Here is a 23,710-nt window from a genome sequence, read left to right as displayed (position 1 = left end):
AAAGTGAATTAATAATTTTCCTGCCATAGGTTAAATGTGCCTTAAAATGTTTCATTGCATGCAATACATTTAATTATAGTGTTTGATATTAACCTGATTAGGTTGGAACATATTTGAGAAAAAATCCGATTAATAAATGGGTTTAATTATTTGCGTACCCAAAATTTTAATCAGGATTTCTTAGAAAACTCTTTTGTCAGAACAAAAAGGCAAGGTGTATCTAATAAGAAACCAAATCCTTAGTCTTTAATATCTTACTATAGAATATTGATTACAAACAATTCATCATCTCGTCGTTCAGCTTCCAATTGTGAAGGTGATGACAATTGTGGTTCACTCGAATATAGAGGTGCTCTATGAAGAAATTAAAAACAGAAAATTCTGTGAAGGTTCTAGTGACAATATTTTTTTTATTATTTCATACATAGACTATGCACTGCAGACAATATTAAATTAAAACTATTAGAAACTCCTAAAAAGAATGTTCTTCAATAATTTAATTGCAGCTGCACTAAATATAATTTAAATGCTATTTTTCCAAATCTCTCATAATATTCTTTACTAAAAACTGGTGTAAAACTGAAAAACAATGTCTTACGGCAAAATAAGCCAATTCAGATGACAAGATACAATAAAATAGCCATGGATAACATAATAAAACTAAACAGTGCGAGTCTAATCTTCATAATATTCTTTACTAAAAGCTGGTGTAAAAGTGATAAACAATGTCTTACAGGAAAATAAGCCAATTCAGATGACAAGACAGAATAAAAACAATGGATAAGAATAATAAAACTATACAGCGCCAGTCTAATCTTTATAATATTCTTTATTAAAAACTTGTGTAAAAGTGATGAACAATTTCTTACGGAAAAATAAGCCAATTCCAATGACAAGATACAATAAAAAAGCAATGGATAACAATAATAAAACTATACAGCGCCAGTCTGGAAGAGCTTGGTAGCGACAACGAGGGGTAAATTTAGAAAAGATGTGTTTTACGCTGTTTTAGTGTTTTCAGCATTCAAACGCGATGAACTCTAGTGATTCCCAACGTGGGACACAAGCCGCACCAAAGCGCAATTTGAAAATCATTTCATTTCAAACTTTTAATAAGAAAAAATTTATTAGATTGTACAAAAAACTATTTAAATATAATTTTATTTGACTTTACTGCCAAACGTTTCAAATTATTACCGGTTAATTGTCGCGATAAGATATCTCTATGAAACAAAACTACGATGAAACAAAACTAAGCCAGTTGTTGGAAGGTCAGGAAATGGGTAATAGATCCCCATCACAGTTTTCCGGCACCTATGCTCATTAGCGGGTTCAGCTGTTTCAAAAGAAATGCTACACTTAATGTGGTCGTCGCGATTGCGTACGCATGTGCAAGCGTTAATATCTGTACGGGAAAATAATGACAAAGATTTGAATGCGAAAGCCGCCGACAGAATTATGGAATTGTAGACAGCATCGGGTGCAACAACAATGGCGATTGCAAGCACATCGTAGCACGCGGATGATTTTTACTGCAACATCGCGTCAGAATTGCGAAATATGCGAACAGAGATTTCTGACCTGAGGAAGCAGGTAGAGCGCCGACGAGACGGTTCATCCCTTCGTCGTAGGCGCAGATCGCGTACGCCCGCGAGCGCTCGGTCAGGTTCGGAAGAGACGGTTTGGTCGGAACGCAACGAGATGCTGATCGCCGTGCGATTTGCGTTCGGAAAACTTCGTGGGCCATCGTTATTAGCGGCAAACGATTTACGCCCAGAGAGACAGATAAGCCGCCGTGTTTGCCTATGTGACAGAAAGAGTCAGGTGTCGTACCTGATTGATACGGGGTCGGACGTTTCAGCGTTTCCGCGCTCATTATTATGCAATCCAAATAGGAAGAGGATTGCATACCAGCTAGCCGCAGAAAATAACACGACGATTGCAACCTATGGTACGATGGCAATGGTGGTTGATCTTGGGCTACGTCGCGACCTGTCATGGAACTTCTTTATAGCAGACGATACGCAACCAATAATTGGTGTAGGTTTTCTCTCATACTACAGTTTGATTGCGGATGTGAAAAATCGTCAAATAACGGATGCTATGACAGGAACGGCGCAGGCGGATATTGCAGCGGAATCAATAGCGACTATAAAGGTGGTAACGGGTTCAACGGCGCACCATAAGTTGCTTGAAAAGTTTCTTGGTTTAACACGACCAGACGGCGCTGTTAGGTTACGCAAGCACGCGACGCAGCACCATATAGAAACTAGTCCTGGACCGTCGGTGGTTCAAAAACCGCGGAGATTAGCTCCGGACAGACTCCTTGCTGCTAGAAAGGAGTTAGAAGCTATGCTGAAATTAGAAACGGCTCGTCCATCGAAAAGTTGTTGGGCTGCCCCGCTACATATGGTTCCAAAAGGGTGTGATGAGTGGCGTCCATGTGGCGATTATAGAGGTTTGAATGCGCGAACGAAGCCCGATAAATATCCGGTACGTCATATTCATGATTTCGCCCAAGCCTTGGACGAAAAAACTCTATTCTCGACTATAGACTTTGTGAAAGCGTTTAACCAAATTCCGGTGGCGGAAGAAGATATTGTGAAAACCGCTATTACAACGCCGTTTGGACTATATGAATTTCCGTACATGACGTTTGGATTGCGCAACGCCGCGCAAACATTCCAGAGATTTATCGATGAGGTGTTGCAAGGGTTAGATTTTTGTTACGCCTACATCGATGATATTCTTGTAGCTTCGTCGTCCGAGAAAGAACATATGCGCACCTAGAGATACTGTTTGGTAAACTTCTGGAATTTGGAGTGGTAATAAATCCAGCTAAATGTGTGTTCAGCCAAACAAGTGTAAAGTTTTTGGGATATGAGGTTTCGGCTGAGGGTACTCGCCCTTTGCCAGAGAAGGTGGAAGCTATTAGGACATTCACAAAGCCAGCGACAATGCAAGAGCTGAGGCGGTTTTTCGGCATGCTAAACTTTTATAGAAGGTTCATACCAAATGCCGCTCAAATTCAAGCACCGTTAAATGAGTTTCTGCGTGGAGATCCGAAGAGCAAAACCCCGGTAGAGTGGACAGCGCATACGTCAGCTACATTTGAGGCGTGTAAGGAGAGTCTGGCTCAAGCAGGCCTACTATCCCACCCCAACTGAGCACAACGGAACGAAAATACGCAACTTACGATCGTGAACTACTTGCAGTGTATGAAGCGGTGAAATACTTTCGTCACATGGTTGAGGCAAGAACTTTTACAATTTTTACTGACCATAAACCAATAGTGTTCGCGTTTGTCAAGAAGGATAGTCAGTGCTCGCCTCGTCAATTCCGATATTTGGACTTTATCGCCCAATTTTCGACCGATATACGTCATATGTCAGGAGAGAAAAATGTTTCTAAATGTGTCTCTAAGAAGTGCCGGAACAGATATGAAGTTATTAGCAGCAGAGCAGAGATTAGATGAAGAAGTAGCTAAGTTGCGCACCGAAAACAACACGTCACTCAAACTGAAACTTATTCGATTTGAGGACCAAGACATGTCAGTTTTGTGCGACATCTCTACAAGAACAGCTAGACCGTATATTCCAACAAAATTACGGTGAGCGGTGTTTGATAGCTTACACGGATTGTCACGCCCTGGTATAAATGCTTCGATAAAGCTAGTTACAGAGAGATGTGTGGCGGTACATCAAACGGGATTGCTGCGAGTGGGCTCGATGTTGCGTCGCATGTCAGCGGGCAAAAGTCTGTGGGCACGTGCAGGCGCCAACGGGACAATTTGAACTTTCATCGAGTAGATTTGAGGACGTACATATCGATATAGTGATAATGCCATTATCAGAAGGATATCGGTATTGCCTGACATGCGTCGACAGATTTTCTAGATGGCCGGAAGCAATTCCAATTAGAGATCAAGAAGCCTCCACCGTAGCGCGAGCCTTCTATTCTAATTGGATTGCAAGATTTGGTATACCGCTGCGGCTAACGTCAGACCACGGAAGGCAATTCGAGTCACGGATATTCAGTCAACTAAATCAGCTGCTTGGAACGAGTCATTACAAGACTACGGCATACCATCCCAAAGCCAATGGGATGGTTGAAAGATTCCACCGCCAGCTCAAAGCAGCTATTAGATGCCATAGCAGTGAAAGATGGACAGAAATATTACCGACGGTTATGTTAGGAATTCGTGCAGCATGGAAAGGGGATCTACAGGCTACTGTTGCGGAAATGGTATATGGCGAAGCCTTGCGATTGCCTGGACCAATGCTACACGTAACACCGACGAGTTATTACGGCGAAAGAAACTTTATGAATGACCTGCGTAACCACATGCAAAAGATATGCCCCACTAATGGAACGCGACATGGCCAGAAGATAACGTTTGTCTTTAAAGATTTAATGACCGCGGAGAGCGTTTTCGTTCGATGGCCCAAAGAGACCTCGGCAGAATCCATATGAGAGTCCTTTTGAGATGAAACCCAGATCTGCAGAGACTTTTGTGGTGTGTATGCATGGCAAAAATGTCGCCATATCTATCAACCGTTTGAAACCAGCATACACACTAGCGCCAGAAGAAAAAGCTGAATCCGTTCCGTCGCAGTCTAATGAGATTCCGCAAACAATCCGGCTGAAATCTGATAACAACAGCAGATCTCAGCCGTTGAGCCCGACAGAGCCTGAGCCAATTGCACAACCAAACTCTTCAACGAGACGAGGACGCCGAGTTCGGTTTACGAATTTTTCGCAGGCCGGATTTTTGTGAACTTCGCCACTAGAGGGGGAGTACTGTAAGCGTCGTCGCTATGTTAAGGGTCGTGCCGGATGAGCGTACGGATGGTAGAACAGGCAGTCGGTCCCGGGTAGTTGTCGCGATAAGATATCTCTGTACATAAACTGTTAATAAACCATTATTATCAATTACCAAAGCATAAATCTTATTTTTAATGAGAAACTAACACTAATGTTATAAAAAACTCCAGTACACATAGAACGCTAGCAATAGACGGTATTCTTTATGAATTTTATAAAAAATATAGCGATGAGATTGCACCGACTTTGGCTGAAATTTTAAATGAATATCTAAAAAACCCAGAAAAGATTAACAGAGATTTTGTTGAAGGTGTAATAATACTAATACCCAAAATTAAAAATGCAAAAATACGAAAGATTTTAGACCGATAACACTTTTGAATACAATTACGAAACTATTGTGCAAAATAATTGCCAATATATTAAAAGACAGCGTACAACAAATTTTAAACAAAGGACAGGCATGTTGTGTAGATGAAAAAAATATAACTGAAAACCTTGTAGCTATCAGAAACCTAATCATATATTGTAATAATAAAAACAAATTAAAGTGCTGCCTTAATAAATATAGATTTTCAAAAGGCCTTTGATATGTTATCGCATGAATATTTATTTAAAGTTTTAGAGAAAATTTCAGTACCAGAAAAAAATACCAAATTTATAAAAAACTTATATAAGAATGCATCGTCAAAAATATTAATAAATGGTTATTTATCTAATGAAATCAAAATTGGTAGGTCAGTAAGACAAGGATGTCCTCTCTCGATGATTTTGTTTGTGATCGCCTTAGATCCATTGCTTGTGGATTTATCGAGGGAATTAAAAGGATTACAAATAATGCAAAAAAAGATTAAAGTTTTAGCACACGCAGACGACGTATCCATATTAGTTAAAAATAATGAAGAATTAAAAGCAATAAATATAGTTGAAAAATTTTGCAGTATTTCGGGTTCCATGATTAATAAACAGAAATCAACTTTCCTTTCAATTGGTAACAAAAGAGACAGAGAAAGCAATAATTTATTAGCAGAAGTTAAAAAAATAAATATTTGGACATGATTGTAACGAATAATTTAAAAGAAATGATTAATGATAACTGGGAAATAATAATAAATAAAATAAGGATAACTTTGAACATAGAATTGTCAAGGAGATTAAATTTGATTCAAAAAGTTTGGCATGTAAATTATTATGCGCTTTAAAAATCATGGTATATATCCCAAGCGCTTACTATGAGAACCTTAGATGCACAAAAAGTAGATTAATAGGATACTGAAAATGAATGAATGAAAACACTGGACACTTCAAAAATTTCATGAGAATGTCAGTAGAAGATTTTCAAAAACTTATTGATATGGCAGGACCCAAAATTAGAAAAATAGACGTCATTTAGATACTGTATATCATTCAAGGAGCAATTGGCTGCTAGGCGTTGCAACCGATAAAGCTCAGAGCATTGAATTAGCAACAGTTTTTTTACACATTTTTTTGAGGGCAAGTAAAACCTCGAACTTATTGCACACACCGATTGGATCTATAGACACTGATATTATGGGTCACATTGTTGGAGGTGAATGGCGAATAAATCATGAAACAGCATTAAATAACTTTGAACCAGTTGGAAGGAAAGCCAGCTTCTGCCATAGCTAAAGAAGTAAGAATAAATTTTGCAAATTATTTTTCAACTGAAGTGACATGGCAAAATATTTACCAACAAAACGAACATCACTTTTTGGGCGTGAACGTTCCACACAACAAACTTTACTTCACACAAAGTAATGAATCGTTGTCAAAAATGTGGACCTTGGAATATACTTATTGAAGAAAAAAATCACGCTTAAACCATCTCGTTATTGGGTAATTGATATTAATAAACCAAAAGTCTTGAGAAAATTTGGCAATTAATTATCAAAAACCGAGGAAGAAAAGACCAGTCAGCAGATTTCTAGTGCATGAAGTCCATAAAGGACTTTTTGGTCAAATGGATAGAAGTGCAAAAATTCGTAAATGTTTACTTTCCAAACAACTTAAGGCTAAGAAGGTAAGAAATTGTGCAATGATAAGCTTGCCAACTTTCCTATCATTTGCTGTCTTAAAGAAAAGAGTAAAATAAACAAGTATCGTCAGTGGATATATATATATATATATATATATATATATATGGATTATGAATTGTATTTTATAAGTGTATAATTGTAATGTAACTACAATTACAAAATGCACATTAATAAAATCATTTTCAACTATAAACCGATTTTATCAATATAAATATACCAAGGTTTATATAAATTATGAGCTACGGTTCAGAAAACTTATAAATTCGCTTAAGTTGTCTATTAACTCATCAATTACCGAGTTAACAATATTTTCTTTTTTTTCTTCAATGACATTTCTTCTGGCCTCGCACATTACATTCATTAATTGGTTTTCCTGGTGTCGTCATCGAACCACTCTAGACTTTCAGCAATATATTGGATAAATAGATTTTGTTCACTATGTTATTACATATTATTACATTCTATTAAAAACTTTTAACATTTGGTCCATGTCATCTTCTGGCTTTTTCTTCTTTTTTTGGTGGCGATACAGATTTGTCATCGATGATGATGATAGAAATCCTTGGTCAACTTCAACCGGATCTTGGCTAGATCTTGAGCTGTAAAATATACATTTTATTCTAAAATTTGTGCACTACATCAATCTTGTGCAACACGTGCACGTGCAATTTGCTGAATGCTTGCACGTGCAATTTGCTGACGAATTACTGTAGACATCATGCACGTGGCCTGAGTGAACTTGGGGTTCAGGAAGTGTCGCGAGTCTACCAGCTACATATGCGGAGTTCAGGAGCTGTGGAAAGTCTACCACGTGTCCCAAAGGAATTACTTGGAAGAATTCATGAGGTGACATTGTAGAAGTGATATCTATTGACATTTATTTATTTGACATTACCTACAGTGAATATTATAATTATTTCATTGTATTGTAATTGCTTATTATAGTTATAAATTTTGAGTTGTAAAGGTCGTAGACTTGTAGGTTTCATTATAGAAAAGCCCGACATTATAATAGTTGACGAATGAAAGAAAGAAGTCAAAATCGCCGACGTTACGGTAGCCTTCAAAAACAGGAAAGCGGCATTTGAACAACTTGCGGACCATTTCAAAAGAAAAAATTATAATACCGAAATGAATGTATTTGTGCTTGGATCGCTTGGATATCCCTTCGGAATAGGGAAGAAATATTGTGTGCTAATGAAGTAGTTGATGGACAGCGATACGATAAGATGGTTCCGAGACATCTACATTGAGCACATAACGGGCCATCGACAGTACACGAGCTAACTAAATCTATAGGAAAAACCGCTACTTACATGACATCACTTATCATTAATAATTACATATCAACGATTATGTAAATTTGCATGATAGCATGTAACTAAAACCCATCCATGTATAAATTGCATGTATACTAACATTAAGCATACTTATAGTTTACTAATTATAACTATATTTACTTTGCATATTACTAATATATTAAGTTGCATGATAATTTACCACTTAATCATTTAATTTGCATGTATACTAACTTTAAGCTTACTTAGTTTACTGACCTACATTATTAACTATCAATTAATTAACTAATTCGCATGCTACTAATAACTTGCACGGTAATAATCATCATTTATCTAACCTTAATGACTATTAATCAGCATTTATACTACTATTATCTTTATGTCCTATATATTATTGGTGTTGGTGCTTAAGTATTGAATATTAACTTTTAGAAGTGATTAAATTTGCATGTTGCTATGAATAAATTGCTTGCGCATGAAATTATACAACCAATATATCTAAATAATCTAAATGTTCCAGTTAATTCAATTGAACATATCTAATTTTTACCTTCCATTCCAGACATGGCATGGACTCGGATCGCATCGCTTATTTATACATAAATTATTATACATAAATGCAATAATTGCATTTTTCTTTAGATTTCAATATATCATAAAATGAAAAATAACGATTGGCTCGTAGTTTTAATACACACAGATAAAAAACAATTCATTGTTATTAATTCTTGCATTAATGCTATAAACCGTAATATGATTTTTAGTCAATTTCGTAAAAGCTGTTTAACTTTTAAAAAAAAATTCCAATAAATTCCTAGTTTTCATAAAATTATTTCACTTCAACAGAACGATAATTAAAGTCGGCGACTTTTCACAATCAAATATGCATACTGTTTATTAAATAGCACTGAATTAAATTCGAATTAACTGAATGCCCGAGCAGCCGTAGTGTTCGCATCGCCCAGAAAATCTTTAATTCCTGTAAATTTAAAAGTGAAGTTTTTCTGAATATGTTACGAGGTGAAGTTTTATAAACTATTTATAACATTTATTAGTTCTACATAATTTATGGTCGACGTTAGCCTATAACGTTGCCATTATGGAGGCGGATCAAGACCATAATTAGTGTCGCACAGCAACTGAACGGACTGAATACCCATTAGCCAACGGAACGATTTGCCCTTATAAACAAATTTGCGCCATCAGCATGTGGTGAACAATATGAAGAAAATAGTAAAAATGTAATGGAAGATCAAATAAAAAACCCCAAAAAGCAGAGCAATTTACCAATAAAACAATGCCTGTAATTGTTCTAGTTATATGAATGAATACAAAAAACACAACAGAAAGAAAAAAATCAAAGCATAAATGAAACAGAAAAAACTCCTATCAGTAACAAAAAAATTAAAATAACCCCAAATACAGAAGAAGTAATGGAAGATATAATTGAAACCATGGAAACAAATACAATAATTTCTTCAATGAATTGTATACTAAAGGCCACAGATATAGATATGATATCAGAAGAAAACAATTTCTAGAATATGGTAAATAATATGGTGAAACGCCTAACCATGAAATAAGTAAAGAAATATCAAAAATTAAAACTATATAACTTAGATTTTCTGCTTTAATTTCTTTTTAAGGACACACATTGATGAATAATTATAAATTCAGAAATATTGTCACAATAAACATAAATGGTATTAGAAGTCTAACGACTAAAATATTACTGACAAAAATTATAACAGATAATGACTTAGATATAATATTGTTACAGGAAATAAATGAAAATGATTTAAGATTTTTTAAACCGTATCAAGTTATAATAAACATGAATGAAAATCAAAGAGGTACATCCATAATCAGTATTAGATGATTTAGGAAAAAATAATTATGTTGAACACCTCTCGCAACAGTGTGAGGACAAATTGCATGCGCAATACAAAAGAAAATTGCACTACAGAATCACTACGCACAATGTGTAAATTTTACACATTTCCACAGAAAGGATCTGAGTTTATAAAAATTGATGCTGCCGCAATTCACCTTACGTGGCAAGTGATGAAATATATCAAGAACTGATTATGGAATTCTGCAGAATTGAGAAAGTTATACAGATGACTAAAACTAAAGTATTAGGCGAAAAAATCAAACTACCAATGTTTGTACTTTTCTTCATCATGAACAGGATATGGCTCGTACTAGAAACGAAAAACATTTAGCAGAGTACGCAGTCAAATGGGATAAATATAGATCGAATGGAAATATTATACAGTGCTATACCTGTCAAAATTTTGGTCACACTTCCTCTTACTGCAACATTCAGAATAGAAGCGTGAAATGTACAAAAACCCACAAGGGGTTCAGCTGCCCTAAAACCGAAACAGAACCAGCGCAGTGCATTAATTGTTTCGGTAACCATCCCACAAATTTCAAATCTTGTCCGAAACTACTCGAAAATAAAGCTAGAAGAGAACAACTGAAAGCCAAGAACCAGACAAAATGTCTATATTCCGGCACCTGCTCCTCTACCGTTAACCAGAAAATTCAATTCAGTGCTACAACAGAAAGAGTTTCCAGCGCAACCTGAGCGAATGACGAATACCGCACCCTGTACTGTTTTACGAAACATTTAAAATATTTATTCACGAGATTCACGGATTCGATTCGATTAGAAGTACATGGCGCATTAGAAGGCCATGTACTTAAAATTTTCAATACAATACTACCAACTTCCAATAATTATTTTATTTTATGGAATGCACTAATAAACAAATAACAATATAATCGCTATCAGGAAAACTAGTCGCAGTTGCATAATTTCATTGAAAAACTTGACACGGCTGTACAAGCATTAAATCTTCCAAACCTAAATTTCTTACTAAAACATCGAGCGCCTTATCAAAATTAGATACAAAATTACAGGAAAAGTTGGAGAATTATGTTCAAGGCAACTGCTCACAATTTCTATAATTAAACCTAGATGAAAGATGGTCGGCAATTACAAGATTAAATCTCTGTTCTAATTGTATTGTAATTGTAAACGTAATAGTTAGTTCCATTCTAAGAAACATGTCTATCTTGTAATGCCAGACATCACACTTTATTACATTCTAACACATATTGACAATATAAAACTTCAAACCGATATTCCTTCCAAAAATTCTAAGCAGAAAGTTTGTGTTAAACTTTTGAAGTGAACACATAGATTGCATAACAAAATAAACAAGTTAAAAATCCAGGCTTTCCTGGTACACATTTTTATTGAAACAGTTATTATAATAACTATATAATAAGGGTGTTAAACCAAAAAACACATTTCTATTTAATTTCAAGGTAATTGAAGAATTAATTTCTCCTTCTAATGGGAGACATCAGAAGAACAAATACGAAAAATAATGTCAGAGTATGGTAAAATAATAAAGTATCAAGAAGATATAGGGACAGGAGAAGGCATAATAAATTGCTACACTGGAAATCGAACTTTATTAATAGAAGTAACCAAAGAAATTCCAAACATGATTAAAGTGAACGGAAAAAATACAATGATAATAATTAGAGGACAACTAAGAAAATGCTTTAAATGTGGAGAAACAAACCACATGAAAAAAGAATGTACGATAAATTCAAAAACAGGAGAGAGATTGAAAGATTTAGTGAAAAATAAAGCAAAAGTGAATAATAATGAAGAAAACAAAATAGATAAAATTGTTGATATCCAAAAGAAAAAAAATTAACAAATTATATATACGAAAAAGGAAGAAGAAATAAATAATGAAAAAGAAGAAAAATAATAATTTAAAAAAAAACAAAGAAAGTTCTAGTTATATGAATGAATACAAAAAACACAACAGAAAGAAAAAAATCAAAGCATAAATGAAACAGAAAAAACTCCTATCAGTAACAAAAAAATTAAAATAACCCCAAATACAGAAGAAGTAATGGAAGATATAATTGAAACCATGGAAACAAATACAATAATTTCTTCAATGAATTGTATACTAAAGGCCACAGATATAGATATGATATCAGAAGAAAACAATTTCTAGAATATGGTAAATAATATGGTGAAACGCCTAACCATGAAATAAGTAAAGAAATATCAAAAATTAAAACTATATAACTTAGATTTTCTGCTTTAATTAACTTCCCGAAGGAGAAGTTTATGTTTTCATCAAAAAATCCGATTCGCTAATTTTATGTTTTCTCGACGTTTCAAGCCATTCTGAATCGAATGAGACCAAATTTGGAAAAAGTATGTGTGTGTGTGTGTGTGTGTGTGTGTGTGTGTGTGTGTGTGTGTGTGTGTGTGTATGTGAACAGATTTTTTGCCGTAAATCGACGTTTTCTCGAAAACGGCTGGGTCGATTTCAAAAATTTAAAAGCCATTCGATGTATCTCGACGAGAACTATTGTTTGTCAGTTTTGTGCGACGATCGGCCAAGCCGTTTCTTTATAAATGGCAGAAAAGTGAAAAAATTTTCGTCTACGTTTTAGCCCGCAATTCTGAATCAATTTTGAAAATTCAAAAACCGTTCGAAAGATATTGGTTGGGAATCGTGCTGATTAGTTTTTGGTAGAGATCGGCCGGGCCGTTTTCTTGTAATAAAGTTTAAAAAAAAAAAAATTCGACGATTTTTATGATTATTTTTTTGACGATAGATACCATAGTCTTCTAGATCATACTAAAATATTACGGCCCTACGATGACTGGTTCAGCTTTAAAAATTCGTCAAAGTTTGCAAAAAGCAGTATGGTCTTTTTGGCATTTGTCAAAATAAGACTTTTGATCGACGTTTTCTCAAAAACGCCTGAACCGATTTTAGAAATTTAAAAGCCATTTGATGTATTTCGATGAGGACTATCGTTTGTCAGTTTTGTGCAACGATCTGCCAAGCCGTTTCTTTGTAATTTGAAAAAAACTTTTCGTCGACATTTAAGCTCATCCTACCGAACGATTTTAAAAAATCAAAAACTGTTCGAAAGATATTAGTTGGGAATGGTACTGATTAATTTTAGGTGAAAATCTACCGAGCCGTTTTCTTGTAATTAACTGTTGAAAAAAGTGTTAAATTTTCGTCGACAATTAAGCTCATCCTACCGAACCGATTTTAAAAAATCAAAAACTGTTCGAAAGATATTAGTTGGGAATGATACTGATTAATTTTAGGTGAAAATCTACCGAGCCGTTTTCTTGCAATTAACTGTTAAAAAAAAGTGTTAAATTTTCGTCGACATTTAAGCTCATCCTACCGAACCGATTTTAAACAATCAAAAACTGTTCGAAAGATATCATTTGGGAATGATGCTGATAAATTTTAGGTGAAAATCTACCGAGCCGTTTTCTTGTAATTAACTGTTGAAAAAAAGTGTTAAATTTTCGTCGACATTTAAGCTCATCCTACCGAACCGATTTTAAAAAATCAAAAACTGTTCGAAAGATATCATTTGGGAATGATGCTGATTGATTTTAGGTGAAAATCTACCGAGCCGTTTTCTTGTAATTTATTGTTGAAAAAAAATTTAAGCCGATTTTCATGGCACTTTTTTTGGCGATATACATCATGGTCTTATAGAACTTACTGTAATATTATGGCCTTACGACAAGTAGTTTAATTTTACAAATTCGTCAAAGTTTGCTAAAATTATTATCGTTTTTTTCAAAGCAGGATTGATAAAGAATATTATTTACACTTTTTTTTTATTAAGTCGATTATTTACACATATCGGGAAGTTCATGTAACTTGCCTCAAGGCTAAATACCAAACCAACTAGTATATTTATTAACTTCCCGAAGGAGAAGTTTATGTTTTCATCAAAAAATCCGAATCGCTAATTTTATGTTTTCTGGACGTTTCAAGCCATTCTGAATCGAATGAGACCAAATTTGGAAAAAGTATGTGTGTGTGTGTGTGAGTGTGTGTGTGTGTGTGTGTATGTGTGTGTGTGTGTGTGTGTGAACAGATTTTTTGCCGTAAATCGACGTTTTCTCCAAAACGGCTGGACCGATTTCAAAAATTTAAAAGCCATTTGATGTATCTCGATGAGGACTATCGTCTCTGAGTTTTGTGCGGCGATCGGCCGGGCCGTTTCTTTGTAAATTGCAGAAAAGTGAAAAATTTTTCGTCCACGTTTTAGCCCGCAATTCTGAATCGATTCTGAAAATTCAAAAACCGTTCGATAGATATTGGTTGGGAATCGTGCTGATTAGTTTTTGGTAAAGATCGGCCGGGCCGTTTTCTTGTAATAAAGTTTTTAAAAAAAAAATTTCGACGATTTTTATGATTATTTTTTTGACGATAGATACCATAGTTTTCTAGGTCATACTAAAATATTACGGCCCTACGACAACTGGTTTAGCTTTAAAAATTCGTCAAAGTTTGCAAAAATCAGTATGGTCTTTTTGGCATTTGTCAAAATTAGACTTTTGGTCGACGTTTTCTCAAAAACGCCTGAACCGATTTTAGAAATTTAAAAACTATTTGATGTATTTCGGTGAGGACTATCGTTTGTCAGTTTTGTGCAACGATCTGCCAAGCCGATTCTTTGTAATTTGAAAAAAAGTGTTAAACTTTTCGTCGACATTCAAGCTCATCCTACCGAACGATTTTAAAAAATCAAAAACTGTTCGAAAGATATTAGTTGGGAATGATACTGATTAATTTTAGGTGAAAATCTACCGAGCCGTTTTCTTGTAATTAACTGTTGAAAAAAAGTGTTAAATTTTCGTCGACATTTAAGCTCATCCTACCGAACCGATTTTAAAAAATCAAAAACTGTTAGAAAGATATTACTTGGGAATGATACTGATTAATTTTAGGTGAAAATCTACCGAGCCGTTTTCTTGTAATTAACTGTTGAAAAAAAGTGTTAAATTTTCGTCCACATTCAAGCTCATCCTACCGAACCGATTTTAAAAAATCAAAAACTGTTCGAAAGATATCATTTGGGAATGATGCTGATTAATTTTAGGTGAAAATCTACCGAGCCGTTTTCTTGTAATTAACTGTTGAAAAAAAGTGTTAAATTTTCGTCCACATTTAAGCTCATCCTACCGAACCGATTTTGAAAAATCAAAAACTGTTCCAAAGATATCATTTGGGAATGATGCTGATTAATTTTAGGTGAAAATCTACCGAGCCGTTTTCTTGTAATTAAATGTTGAAAAAAAGTGTTAAATTTTCGTCCACATTCAAGCTCATCCTACCGAACCGATTTTAAAAAATCAAAAACTGTTCGAAAGATATCATTTGGGAATGATGCTGATTAATTTTAGGTGAAAATCTACCGAGCCGTTTTCTTGTAATTAACTGTTGAAAAAAAGTGTTAAATTTTCGTCCACATTTAAGCTCATCCTACCGAACCGATTTTGAAAAATCAAAAACTGTTCCAAAGATATCATTTGGGAATGATGCTGATTAATTTTAGGTGAAAATCTACCGAGCCGTTTTCTTGTAATTAAATGTTGAAAAAAAGTGTGAAATTTTCGTCCACATTTAAGCTCATCCTACCGAACCGATTTTGAAAAATCAAAAACTGTTCGAAAGATATCATTTGGGAATGATGCTGATTAATTTTAGGTGAAAATCTACCGAGCCGTTTTCTTGTAATTAAATGTTGAAAAAATGTGTGAAATTTTCGTCCACATTTAAGCTCATCCTACCGAACCGATTTTGAAAAATCAAAAACTGTTCGAAAGATATCATTTGGGAATGATGCTGATTAATTTTAGGTGAAAATCTACCGAGCCGTTTTCTTGTAATTAAATGTTGAAATAATGTGTTAAATTTTCGTCCACATTTAAGCTCATCCTACCGAACCGATTTTAAAAAATCAAAAACTGTTCGAAAGATATTAGTTAGGAATGGTACTGATTAATTTTAGGTGAAAATCTACCGAGCCGTTTTCTTGTAATTAACTGTTGAAAAAAAGTGTTAAATTTTCGTCCACATTTAAGCTCATCCTACCGAACCGATTTTGAAAAATCAAAAACTGTTCGAAAAATATTAGTTAGGAATGGTACTGATTAATTTTAGGTGAAAATCTACCGAGCCGTTTTCTTGTAATTAACTGTTGAAAAAAAGTGTTAAATTTTCGTCCACATTTAAGCTCATCCTACCGAACCGATTTTGAAAAATCAAAAACTGTTCGAAAGATATTAGTTAGGAATGGTACTGATTAATTTTAAGTGAAAATCTACCGACCCGTTTTCTTGTAATTAGCTGTTGAAAAAAAGTGTTAAATTTTCGTCCACATTTAAGCTCATCCTACCGAACCGATTTTGAAAAATCGAAAACTGTTCGAAAGATATTAGTTAGGAATGGTACTGATTAATTTTAGGTGAAAATCTACCGAGCCGTTTTCTTGTAATTAACTGTTGAAAAAAAGTGTTAAATTTTCGTCCACATTTAAGCTCATCCTACCGAACCGATTTTGAAAAATCAAAAACATATGAAGCCTCTGCCTAGAAAATATACTTCGTCTCCAAGGTCGTGAAATGACCAAGAAATTCTTTACTTTAATCAAGTTATAATAATTATCATCGTTTTCTACAATTTGGAAAAATAATCGTATGCGTCGATACAATTTTGTCACAATGAGAACCACTTATGTATTCAGATTATTATATTAAAAATAATAAAAAAGAATAAAAAATATTTTTTTTTTATAATCAATGATAGTGATAAATATAAATTTCTTAATAATTATAAAATAAAAAAATATTGTTAAAGGCAGATCAAGTTGCTTATTCTAAAATTGGATCGATTAAGTATATTATTTACACATTTCGGGAAGTTCATGCAACTTGCCTTCAGGCTAAATGCACCTTCAACTAGTTTCTTTTTAAGGACACACATTGATGAATAATTATAAATTCAGAAATATTGTCACAATAAACATAAATGGTATTAGAAGTCTAACGACTAAAATATTACTGACAAAAATTATAACAGATAATGACTTAGATATAATATTGTTACAGGAAATAAATGAAAATGATTTAAGATTTTTTAAACCGTATCAAGTTATAATAAACATGAATGAAAATCAAAGAGGTACATCCATATTAACAAGACCAGGAATTGAAATTAATAATGTAATTCTTCATGAAAACTTATGCCAACATAGATGATTTAAATTTAAAGTCATTGGTATAAAGAAACACTGGATGGATTATAAGTTAATATATTTTATACGATGTTTACTCTTCAGCGGTATATGTACAAGAGAGCGATTAATATATATGCAAGTATTGCGGAAAGTCATATCAAAACGTGAACATTGCGTCTTGCATGACATGTCGCCAACATAACAATAACGCGTCGTTCTGACAGTACGAACGACGCGCGCGAAGTTTAAATACACAGTTAGAACTATGAATAATTCTGTCCAGTCATTATGGCCACGCCGGTAATGGTCAACGTGCACAAAAGGAGAAGTTATTTGAAGAAGATATAGCCAGTATAATAGGACCAAACAAATCTAATATAATGATCGCAGGCGATTTTAATAGTGTATTATATGCTAAGGACCAAAAACGAAGAGCAAATTATAGCGCAGCACTAAAAAGATTGTTGAACCAATTAAAATTAAAAGATGCGTAGGTTTATATTTATTAAATGAGATTCGGCATCAAGATAGATTTTACATTGATACTTAATAAAGTGAAAAGCAAATTAAAATACATTGCAATAAAATTCTCTAGGAAGCAAAAAAATTCTCTAGGAATTCTCTTGAAAAGCATTAAATGAGGCAATTATAAATCACAATAATAATGGTGAAATGTGGGAAATAATTTAAGAAACAAAAGCCACAATTAGAAAACTAAAGAAGGAACTAAAATAAGATCAAGGACCGAAAAAATTACCGAAAAAATTACAGAAGAAGAGCAGAGGAAAAAATAAATAGAGAGAAAAAAATCATTAAATTGTTATTTAATAAAAAAATATTTGTTAAAAAAAATTCTAAATAAAAAATTGTAGAAATGGAAAATCATACAAAAATTTCTACATACAAAACTAATAGATTATAAGGAAATTGATGTCATACTCATGAAATAAAATAAAAATATTAGCATTATTTGTAATGAATAATTAAGAAAAGAAATTTCGGAAGAAGTACGGAAAGCGGTCAAGACGAGCGTAAGCACAGGACACCTGGGATAGTTGGCATACCATACGAATTTTAACAAAAGTATGAGGATATTTTAACACCTTTCCTGGTTAAAATATCTAATGAGTTATTAAACAAACCGAACAAAATAAATAAAAATTTAATGAAGAGATAATAATATTAATTTTGAAAAAAAGATGCAAAATATGCCGAAGATTTTAGACCAATTGCATTTTTAAATCTATAATGAAAAGCATCTATGATAAACATTATCAGGATAGACAGCCAGCGGTCTCGTTTTTTTTTTTTTTTTTTTAGAGATATTAGCCCATCTATTTTTTTGAAATTGATCTTTCAGCTCAAGCCCACACACCCCACGCGGTTCCGACGCCACTGCCAATGTGTTGTATAGTCGATTAATTTACAAATTTATCCAAGAACGAAAATACAATGTAAATTGTGGGTGCTCCCGTAACAACTGAATATCATATTAACTGCTTAAGCTTTAGAACACTCATAGATTATCATCAACTAAATAAACCATATTCGTTAGCGATAGTTTCTTTTGATAACCTGAATAAACCACAATTAATAAATATAGATCTTAGATAAAAAAAGCTAAGTTTATTTGAGTAAGAAAATTTACGTAATGTCACTTATTACTTCCGTAAATTTTGACTGATACTGTTAAGTTGATACTGATGAAAGTGAATTAATAATTTTCCTGCCATAGGTTAAATGTGCCTTAAAATGTTTCATTGCATGCAATACATTTAATTATAGTGTTTGATATTAACCTGATTAGGTTGGAACATATTTGAGAAAAAATCCGATTAATAAATGGGTTTAATTATTTGCGTAGGGTAGGGCGGGGCTAGTTGAGCAAATTTTTACTTAAACAGATGTAGCTCCCCAATGGAAAGTCTCAATAAATTGCTATACGGCTTAATGAATTTGTTGTTTATCGCTTAACAAAAGTGTTAATACTATTTTTTGGTAATAAGTAAAATTTACAAGCTACAGCTGTTTAAATGCAAAAAGTCAAGTAGGCTCAATGTACCCCATAGGTGAGGTAAGTTGAGCACTAAGAAAGTACAATGAAATCATAGGTTCAATGTCGATTAATGATGAAATAAAATAAGTTTTTAATAGCCAGTTCTATATTTATAGTCTTTATTGACAGAGAAAACAAAACTTTGCTTTGAATAATTAACGAAAAGTAGAATCAACAAAACAATATCGTATCTTAGGAATTATTTTACCATTATATTCAGTATTTTGTTCAAAATCATTATTTCTTTAAATTATTACTCATAGACTTAGCTTAAATCTTAAAAATAATAATTAATTTCGGAAGTTAATGGTAATTGTCTTAGTGACAGAACAAGTTTAGCAACCATGCTCAACTAACCCCAACTCGGAATTTCAAAATAAAAGTGAGTTTATAAAAAAACCGTGAGAATTATACCCAGAATCTCTGTGCATATTAAAAGTACTATAATTATATGGGAAAATAACATTTACCTTATTAAAAATAAATAACATTTGACAAAACTAGACGAAAACTCGTGATGAATGACTTTTTTACTTTTTGGTCTCAAAATAAACAAAACGCCCGTGAGCCTCACTCATTTGTCCAGTGGCCACTAGCGATCGCGGGATGTTTATTATTCCCAAACCTCTATCTTTTCTCCATATAGTGCCTAAAAGTATGGTGAATAGTTTTCGAGATATTTCGATTGCTCAACTTGCCCCTATGCTCAACTAGCCCCGCTCTACCCTACCCAAAATTTTAATCAGGATTTCTTAGAAAACTCTTTTGTCAGAACAAAAAGGCAAGGTGTATGTAATAAGAAACTAAATCCTTAGTCTTTAATATCTTACTATAGAATATTGATTACAAACAATTCATCATCTCGTCGTTCAGCTTCCAATTGTGAAGGTGATGACAATTGTGGTTCACTCGAATATAGAGGTGCTCTATGAAGAAATCAAAAGCAGAAAATTCTGTGAAGGTTCTAGTGACAATATTTTTTTTATTATTTCATAAATGTTGTCAAGTATTACATCATTTCATACTTTACTTTACTAAAAACTGGTGTAAAACTAAAAAACAATGTCTTACGGGAAAATAAGCCAATTCAGATGACAAGACACAATAAAAACAATGGATAAGAATAATAAACTATACAGCGCCAGTCTAATCTTCATAATATTCTTTATTAAAAACTTGTGTAAAAGTGATAAACAATTTCTTACGGAAAAATAATCCAATTCCAATGACAAGATACAATAAAAAAGCAATGGATAACAATAATAAAACTATACAGCGCCAGTCTGGAAGAGCTTGGTAGCGACAACGAGGGGTAAATTTAGAAAAGATGTGTTTTACGCTGTTTTAGTGTTTTCAGCATTCAAACGTGATGAACTCTAGTGATTCCCAACGTGGGACACAAGCCGCACCAAAGCGCAATTTGAAAATCATTTCATTTCAAACTTTTAATAAGAAAAAACTTATTAGATTGTACAAAAAACTATTTAAATATAACTTTATTTGACTTTACTGCCAAACGTTTCAAATTATTACCGGTTAATTGTCGCGATAAGATATCTCTATGAAACAAAACTACGATGAAACAAACTAAGCCAGTTGTTGGAAGGTCAGGAAATGGGTAATAGATCCCCATCACAGTTTTCCGGCACCTATGCTCATTAGCGGGTTCAGCTGTTTCAAAAGAAATGCTACACTTAATGTGGTCGTCGCGATTGCGTACGCATGTGCAAGCGTTAATATCTGTACGGGAAAATAATGACAAAGATTTGAATGCGAAAGCCGCCGACAGAATTATGGAATTGTAGACAGCATCGGGTGCAACAACAATGGCGATTGCAAGCACATCGTAGCACGCGGATGATTTTTACTGCAACATCGCGTCAGAATTGCGAAATATGCGAACAGAGATTTCTGACCTGAGGAAGCAGGTAGAGCGCCGACGAGACGGTGTTCATCCCTTCGTCGTAGGCGCAGATCGCGTACGCCCGCGAGCGCTCGGTCAGGTTCGGAAGAGACGGTTTGGTCGGAACGCAACGAGATGCTGATCGCCGTGCGATTTGCGTTCGGAAAACTTCGTGGGCCATCGTTATTAGCGGCAAACGATTTACGCCCAGAGAGACAGATAAGCCGCCGTGTTTGCCTATGTGACAGAAAGAGTCAGGTGTCGTACCTGATTGATACGGGGTCGGACGTTTCAGCGTTTCCGCGCTCATTATTATGCAATCCAAATAGGAAGAGGATTGCATACCAGCTAGCCGCAGAAAATAACACGACGATTGCAACCTATGGTACGATGGCAATGGTGGTTGATCTTGGGCTACGTCGCGACCTGTCATGGAACTTCTTTATAGCAGACGATACGCAACCAATAATTGGTGTAGGTTTTCTCTCATACTACAGTTTGATTGCGGATGTGAAAAATCGTCAAATAACGGATGCTATGACAGGAACGGCGCAGGCGGATATTGCAGCGGAATCAATAGCGACTATAAAGGTGGTAACGGGTTCAACGGCGCACCATAAGTTGCTTGAAAAGTTTCCTGGTTTAACACGACCAGACGGCGCTGTTAGGTTACGCAAGCACGCGACGCAGCCCCATATAGAAACTAGTCCTGGACCGTCGGTGGTTCAAAAACCGCGGAGATTAGCTCCGGACAGACTCCTTGTTGCTAGAAAGGAGTTAGAAGCTATGCTGAAATTAGAAACGGCTCGTCCATCGAAAAGTTGTTGGCTGCCCCGCTACATATGGGTCCAAAAGGGTGTGATGAGTGGCGTCCATGTGGCGATTATAGAGGTTTGAATGCGCGAACAAAGCCCGATAAATATCCGGTACGTCATATTCATGATTTCGCTCAAGCCTTGGACGGAAAAACTTTATTCTTGACTATAGACTTTGTGAAAGCGTTTAACCAAATTCCGGTGGCGGAAGAAGATATTGTGAAAACCGCTATTACACCCGCCGTTTGGACTATATGAATTTCCGTACATGACGTTTGGATTGCGCAACGCCGCGCAAACATTCCAGAGATTTATCAATGAGGTGTTGCAAGGGTTAGATTTTTGTTACGCCTACATCGATGATATTCTTGTAGCTTCGTCGTCCGAGAAAGAACATATGCGCACCTAGAGATACTGTTTGGTAAACTTCTGGAATTTGGAGTGGTAATAAATCCAGCTAAATGTGTGTTCAGCCAAACAAGTGTAAAGTTTTTGGGATATGAGGTTTCGGCTGAGGGTACTCGCCCTTTGCCAGAGAAGGTGGAAGCTATTAGGACATTCACAAAGCCAGCGACAATGCAAGAGCTGAGGCGGTTTTTCGGCATGCTAAACTTTCATAGAAGGTTCATACCAAATGCCGCTCAAATTCAAGCACCGTTAAATGAGTTTCTGCGTGTAGATCCGAAGAGCAAAACCCCGGTAGAGTGGACAGCGCATACGTCAGCTACATTTGAGGCATGTAAGGAGAGTCTGGCTCAAGCAGGCCTACTATCCCACCCGAACTGAGCACAACGGAACGAAAATACGCAACTTACGATCGTGAACTTCTTGCAGTGTATGAAGCGGTGAAATACTTTCGTCACATGTTGAGGCAAGAACTTTTACAATTTTTACTGACCATAAACCAATAGTGTTCGCGTTTGTGAAGAAGGATAGTCAGTGCTCGCCTCGTCAATTCCGATATTTGGACTTTATCGCCCAATTTTCGACCGATATACGTCATCGGTGACCCTATCAGACGGGGTTCTAGACTTAAGAACCGAAAAAAGGCAATTAAACGTATTATCAAAACTAAAAACTAATCGGAATCCTTCTGAAGAAAATAACTTTTTTAAAAATACGAAAAATTGCTTAAAAAGGTAAACAGATAGTTCCTTTGTATTGGGCGGAAGAGGAAGCTATTGAATTTGAACAATAAGGTGAAAATGAATTATTAGAATTAGTTTGCAAATAAATTAATCTATTATTAATGATGTTGTTGACCAAGTGCGAAGGGTAACTATTGTCTTTGAGAACGGAACGAATAAGAGTCAAATTTTTTTCCCCAAACATACTGTTACTTAGTAAAATAGCCCTGTCTATAAGAGAGATAATGACAGAAATTTTAATGGAACGCGAATGAAAGGACAAATAATTTAAATATCTTCCTGACCACGTTGGTTTCTGATACCATTCAGTCAGGACAGAATTGTTTACTTTATTTTTAGTGATTCTTAAGTCTAAAAAACTAATAGAGTCATCCGACTCATACTCACAGGTGAACTGCAAATGTTTGTTACAGGAATTAAAAGAGTCTAATGTGTCTACATACAATCTGAGAATCGTCAAGGGCACAACAGAACGTCATCAACATATCTATAATA

At 34.6% G+C, this 23,710-nt stretch overlaps 2 protein-coding genes across 2 annotated transcripts; both read left to right on the top strand.

The window, feature by feature from the left end:
- Window positions 1–3,840: 3,840 nt before the first annotated feature.
- LOC113374478 (protein NYNRIN-like) lies at window positions 3,841–4,473 on the top strand. Its single transcript, XM_026614513.1, has one exon. It carries the CDS (start codon window positions 3,841–3,843, stop codon window positions 4,471–4,473), a length of 633 nt encoding a protein of 210 aa, XP_026470298.1.
- A 16,914-nt stretch (window positions 4,474–21,387) lies between these two features.
- Window positions 21,388–22,149, top strand: LOC113374477. The gene has a single exon (XM_026614512.1). It carries the CDS (start codon window positions 21,388–21,390, stop codon window positions 22,147–22,149), a length of 762 nt encoding a protein of 253 aa, XP_026470297.1.
- Window positions 22,150–23,710: the final 1,561 nt, after the last annotated feature.

The sequence above is a fragment of the Ctenocephalides felis genome, unplaced genomic scaffold, assembly GCF_003426905.1.
Source record: "Ctenocephalides felis isolate EL2017-DRISC unplaced genomic scaffold, ASM342690v1 CF-g0.4_SCAFFOLD_01838, whole genome shotgun sequence".
Taxonomy (NCBI): Eukaryota; Metazoa; Arthropoda; class Insecta; order Siphonaptera; family Pulicidae; genus Ctenocephalides; species Ctenocephalides felis.
The sequence above is the reverse complement of the archived record's forward strand: the minus strand, read 5'-3'. Positions and strand labels throughout refer to the sequence as shown.

Excerpts from the sequence above, each read along its gene's own strand:
- LOC113374478 (XM_026614513.1), top strand. The coding sequence starts at position 3,841 with ATGCCATTATCAGAAGGATATCGGTATTGCCTGACATGCGTCGACAGA.
- LOC113374477 (XM_026614512.1), top strand. The coding sequence starts at position 21,388 with ATGCTGATCGCCGTGCGATTTGCGTTCGGAAAACTTCGTGGGCCATCG.